This window comes from Belonocnema kinseyi, chromosome 2 (assembly GCF_010883055.1).
Source record: "Belonocnema kinseyi isolate 2016_QV_RU_SX_M_011 chromosome 2, B_treatae_v1, whole genome shotgun sequence".
NCBI classification, from domain to species: Eukaryota; Metazoa; Arthropoda; class Insecta; order Hymenoptera; family Cynipidae; genus Belonocnema; species Belonocnema kinseyi.
This window is the reverse complement of record NC_046658.1, coordinates 107,570,082-107,576,572: the sequence shown is the minus strand read 5'-3', so window position 1 is coordinate 107,576,572 and position 6,491 is coordinate 107,570,082. Positions and strand designations below refer to the sequence as shown.

Below are 6,491 nucleotides of genomic sequence, written 5' to 3'. Positions count from 1 at the left end.
TTTTGTTTAAACTGCATTTTGGGATAATAAATAAATTTTTTGAGGAATTTCATTGGCACCGTCGGAAAGAGGAGATCTTAAGCAATACAAATATATGTGTCTCAATTTTTTCTAGTGTCGAATAGTCTGGCCTAGTGATGTCACATTACTGGGCCCAGTGTAACTTTTACCACGGAAAACCATGTTTTATTTAAATTGGCCCAATGTTGAGCCAGTGTTGGCACCCTATGTTGGCTATTTATATTTGCCGATTCTCCACCGATGCTTGACCCAGAATCGGCACTTTGTTTCACCAAGTGAAAAACAACTGAAAAAAAATGAAATATTACGCGAAGAAAATTTGTAATCGATTTAAATTATTTATTTAAAAATTAGTGTATTGATATTCCTGTTAACATTTTGTGTATTTTACATTTACACAACCTCACATAATAGTAAATGATTTGACAAAGAGAGCTTAAAATTTGGTTCTTTAACTTTTCTGAACTGCAGCTTATGAGGATGGCTTTTTCACAGAGATTCAACTTGTGAGTTTAGCGGAGTGGTTAGGACGCCCGACTGCTAGGCGATAGATTTAGGTATAGATGTAGGTTCGGTACCCCGTAGCGTTCGAAATTATATTTGTAAAATATAATGTTCAAATTGTAATATATGTATTGAGTTTAAATCAATCAATTAATAAATCAATTAATCAATTATTATTTATTTTTTAAATATCTTTTTTGTCATATCCTTAGACCGTAGCCAGTGTTGGGCCGACAATGACAGCCAAGCCCTGGTTGCCAAGTCAAGGCCATAGTTATCAATGCGGGAATGGCACGACGATGGCAGCCAAGTTTGGTCCAATACTGGTACCCAGTGTTGGGCCAACAATGGCAGCCAAACCTTGGCTGCCAACTGCAGACCATAGGTATCATTCCGCCATTGGCACGATAATGGCAGCCGAGCTTCGGCAATATTTTCGCCGACTATGGGCCAATGTTGGGCCGTATGTGACTTCGCACTTGGGATCTTATGGGATTTCCAAATAATTACTAATTTTAAAAAATTTCATTTGTTTTTAAGAGATTAAAAATATTTCTAAGAATTTCAAGGAATTTCAAAACATTTCAAGGGATTTCAGAGGATTTTTCAAAGATGTCGAGGAGTTTCGGAAAATTGTGTGAGATACATTAAATCAAATGAAATTTCAAAGAATTTCTAGCAGTTTCAAAGTATTTTAAGGTATTTCAAAGAATTTCGCCAAATTCAAAAATTTGTCTAAATCCCCAAGGATTTCAAGGAATTTCAAAGAATTATTGTAGGATTTTTAAAGATTTCAAGATATTACCAGAAAAATTAGATAAATAAATAAATAAATTAATTAAATTTCACGGGAATGCTAGTGATTCCAAAAATTGAAATAGATTTCAACGGATTATACATTAAAAATTATTGAAACAATTTTAGATTATTGACAAAGAAATAGGAAAAGATTGATGTGGATGGATCAAGGATATAATAAGATAGATAAGAGAAGATTGAACATATAGATGTGAATTTAGATTTACAAAGAGATCTAAAAAGATAGACATGAATTTATATTGACAAAGATATAGAAAAAGGCTGAGGTGGATAAAGGATAGTATATGATAGAAAAGAGAAGATCGAAGAAGATAGATTCGCATTGAAATTGATAGAGATAGAAAAATATGCGAATTTATATTGACAAAGAGATAACAAAAAATACGTGTATAGATGTAGTATTTCTAAGATGCAATAGAGAAACTTGGAAAAGGAAGATTAGAATTCATTTTAACAGATAAATAGAAAAAGATGGACGTAAGTAGATAAAGGGTAGGAGGAGATAGAGAAGAGAGGATTGAAAAAGAGAAGACGTTAATACAGATTAACAAAGATATATAAAAATATCATTTTTGATAGATGTAGGATAAAACAAGATAGAGTAAAAGAGATTTAAAATGATAGGCGGGAATTTAGTTTGACAAAGAAAGAGCAAAAGATTGACGTGGATAGATCAAGAATAGGATGAGATATGAAAAAAAAAGATTGAAAATATATAAGTAAATTTAGATTAACAAAGAGATAGAAAAAGATAGACGGGAATTTAAATGGATAAAGAGATAGAAAAATATTGACGTTGATAGAATCAGGATAGAATAATATAGTAAAGTAAATTGGAAAAGTTAAGCAAGAAATTAAATTGAAAAAAAGAAAGGAAAAGGTTGCCATGGATAGATGAACGATAGGATGAGATAGAGAAGAGATGATGGAAAAAGATAGAGTCAATTAAGATTGGCAAAATGATAGAACAAGAGAGACGTTGATAGACGTGGGATTTGAAAAGATCGACATGAATTTAGATTGACTAAGAGATAGAAAAAGATTTAAGTGGACAGATAAAGAATAGGATGAGATAAAAAAAAAGAAGAGTGAAGAAGATAGATTTAGATTGATAGAGAGATAGATAAAGAGTAAAGTGGATTGATAAAATAAAGGATAAGATAGAGAAATAAGGATTGAAAAGGATAAGACGTAAATTCAGATTAGTAAAGAGACAAAATATATAGTCGTTGATAGATGTAGGATAGGATAATATCGAGCAAATGAGATTAAAAAAGATAGATGGGAATTTGGATTGACAAAGAGATAGGAAAAGATTGACGTGGATAGATCAAGAATAGGATAAGATAAAAAAAGAGAGTATTGAAAAAGATAGACATGAATTTAGATTGGCAAACAGTTAAAATCGGATACATATTATTTATCCCTTTTTATTATAAAGATTAAAAATGATTGAAAAGGATGAATTCTTTATTTGCTTCCAAGCCAGTCTACGTTTTACATAATTACTTTCAATTTTTTTGTATTATTTATTCTTATCTAGTTTTTCTATATTTTTTTCTATAATTTTTTTCTATATCATTATTTTCTATAATGAATTTCCTACGACCAAATTTTTTGCAATCCCACGCTATATAGCAATATTTTAATCTGTTGTACGCTAAAAATCCGAGTAGTTAACACTTTGGCTTTTCAAAAGTTACTTTGTAGGAGTAAAAATGTAAAGTCTTAAAAGCAACAGGGAATTTTCTAAAAAAAATTTCGAAGTTCGTGGTGAGTTAAAAAAATGGACTATTATAATCAAGTATGCAAGATATAATTTTTTCAGGCAGGATTGGAAAAGAGGGTTAAAAAATGAAATCATGATCTTGGTGTTCTCATCATTTTATATGTATGAACAAACATAAACAACATTTACAATATAATATAATATAATATAATATATAATATACAGAAGATTATTTTTTAAGTACACGATATTGCTGGTAACTTATTTGGTTGATACGATGCTCTCTTCTTTGGACGCGTTACTTCGTATTGCCTGTTCTTGATAGCGAGAGCATTGGCAGTATATAATCCGACTTACTTTTAATAGAATTGTATATATTTCGCTACAATACAGTAAGTCTCAACGCTATATTTTGTTTATACATAAAAATCCTAAAAAAGAAATGTTGTACAAAATGAAGAATATGCGTTGTACAAAATGCAATTAGGCTTCACGAGAGTCGTTTGATATTATTTTAATCCCACTCTACTATAATTCTCTATCTGAGATATCGAGCAGGATTTTTTAATCGTTAAATAAATTTTTTAAAACTCGATTTTTTGTGCGAGTAACGTAAGTACTGTTTCCCAGAGATTATTTTCAGTCGTTTCAGTAGTCTTTAAAAGACGATTCTGTGCGTTAAATCTCGTTTAGTTGTGAAATAAAAGTCTTTTCAATTTACGCAGATATTTCGGTGGCAGCACATTTTTCGAACATTGCATCGAGAACTTGAGAGAACTTGATATGTCTCTCTTCTGGGGATACTGTAGCCCCTCTACTTCCCCATAAAAATTTTATATGAAATTCAGTACGAAAAGCGTCAGTAAGAAGTTCATCACTTCTGCAACCCTCTAAGGCGATTTCGGCGTTTCTTCGGAAAAGAGGGAGGTTTTCTGTTAATTTTCGAGAAGATTCGAGATGGGCCCAAACAATCGAGAGACCACAATCTGAAGCTGAATGTTCCCAGGGTGCTAGGATTGCTGCTGCTATGCCTGAAGGTGATACTGTTCCTGCAAATTAAAAAAAAAACCTTAAAGATTTACTTAACGATACTTAAAAATGGTTAAATATCCTAAATTTTGTGAAAATTTATGGCGCTCATTAGAAACGCACTTTGCTTCCTTATTATGAGTGTCTTTTTTCCCCTATAGACTTTAAATCATGTTAATGAAAAGTTGGTTTAAAAAAAATGGTTTTCCTTATTATGTAAATGACTATAACTTCCGTACTCTTCAATACAATTTAATAATATGATAGATCAATCGATTCTTCTCAAATCAGGGTATCTTTTTCGTTATTACATAAATTTTTTAATCATTTGAAAGAAAAAAATTTAATTGAACGTCCTTCATTTAAAAAAGGATAATGCAACCTTGCTAACAGTTCTCCACATGTTTTAGTAGTGAAAATAAGGCCTCCAAATTTATTCAATCTATCAGGTAGATTAAATAAATTTGGGGGCTTTATTTTCACTACTAAAACATGTGGAGAACTGTTAGGAAGGTTGCATTATCCTTTTTTAAATGATGGACGTTCAATTAAATTACCCGAACTTCAATGAATCTCTCTTTAAAAAAACAGTATAATGTTTGCTTAGACTATCTAACAAACTGTAAAATATCCCGACATTATTAAATTTCTCTGGAAAAAACTGTATGAAGTTTGATTATACTATCTAACAAATTGTTTGTTACTCTAACATTATTGAAAATATATGAAAAAAACTAGACGAAGTTTGATTACCCGATTTAAAAAATTGATAAATATCTGAACATTAACGAAACTCTCTAAAAAAAAAAAATTATAAAGTTTTCTCCCACTTTTTAATAAACTGTTAAGTATCCTTACTTTATTGAATCTCTTTAACTAACTTTTACAAAGTTTGCTTGCGCTATCCAACAAACTGTTAAATATCCTAACTTTATTGAATCTACTAAAAAAAAAATTTATAAAAGTTGCTTAGACTATTTATAATTTTTTTAAGATTCTAACTTTTTAAAGTTTCTATACACTTTCTAACATATACTTACAAATATCATAACTTCATTGTAACATTCTAAAAAAAACTTTTATTTATTTTTCTTACAGTATTTAAAAAATTGTTAAATATCCTAACTTTATTGAAACTCTGTAAAAGACTATAAAATTTGCATATACTATCTAGCAAATTTGTTTTATATGCTAACTTCAATAAATCTCTTTATAAAAACATTATTAAGTTTTCTCATACTTTCTAACATATATTTTCAAATATCATAACCTTATTGAATCTCTCTAAAAAAATTATAAAGTTTTCTTATACTATTTAACAAAAAGTGTTAAATATCCTAATTGTATTTTATCTCCCTAAAAAACTTTATAACATTTTCATATACTATCTAACAAATTGTATGATATCATAAGTTTATTGAAACTCTCTAAAAAAAACTTTATGAACATTAATTATACTATTTAAAAAATTGCTAAAAATCTTTAAGTTAATGAATCTTTCTAAAAACATTGTAAAGTTAGCTTACACTATCTAACAAATTATAAAACATCCTTCCAACTTCGTTTAATCTCAATGAAAAACGCTATAAGTATGCTTAAACTACCCAAAAAATTGTTAAATATCCTAACTTTATTTAATCTCTCTAAAAAAAAACGTTAAAAAGTTTTTATTATACTATTTTAGAAATACTTAAAAATTCTAAATTTATTAAATCTCAATGAAAAAAAAGATTTCTTACACTCTCTAACAAAATTTAAAATATCCTAACTTTATGGAATCTCTATAAAAAACTATATAAATATCGCTATTTAAAAAATTCTGTAATGTACTAACTGTATTCAATCTCTCCAAAAGACTTTATAAAATTTGTTTATACCAACTAATAAATTGTTTGATGTCCTACTTTTATTAATCTCTCTAAAAAAACATTATAAATTTTGCTTATGCTATCTAACAAGTTGTTAAATATCTTAACTTTCTTAAATTTTACTAAAAAACTTTGCTTTTAAACTTTTAAAGTTTCCTTACACTGTCTAACAAATTGTTAAGTACCCTAACTTTATTGAATCTCTATTAAATTTCTGAAAAAGAAAACAATCTCTAATATTAAAATTTGTTATTCAGAGAAAGAAATAATTAATTATTAAAAATAAAATTGTGGATAAGCCGGCTTTCCCTCACAGATGTCGCTTATCCCTATTAGTCCGGGAGCTGCGTATGTTCCCGTATGCATTCAAGAGGCAAAAGGTAAAAACTAGTTAATCTTATGTATTTTGACCCGCTGAGTCCAATGGTACCGGTTAATTTTACGAGAAGTGGATAGGTTTTGTTTAAAACGCAATTGTTTAAACAAATAGGAAAAAATGGTTTTTCTTTATGGGACAAATT

General features: G+C 28.8%; 1 protein-coding gene across 2 annotated transcripts in view; it reads right to left on the bottom strand.

The window, feature by feature from the left end:
* Positions 1-3,238: 3,238 nt before the first annotated feature.
* The window catches only part of LOC117168102 (breast cancer anti-estrogen resistance protein 3), a 45,706-nt gene continuing 42,453 nt past the window's right edge, over positions 3,239-6,491 (bottom strand). For both annotated transcript variants that reach the window (XM_033353479.1, XM_033353480.1), the window contains one exon: positions 3,239-4,122. In XM_033353479.1, coding sequence (XP_033209370.1) covers positions 3,791-4,122 — 332 coding nt within the window. In that variant the 3' untranslated portion in view covers positions 3,239-3,790. The remainder of the gene's footprint in view (positions 4,123-6,491) is intronic.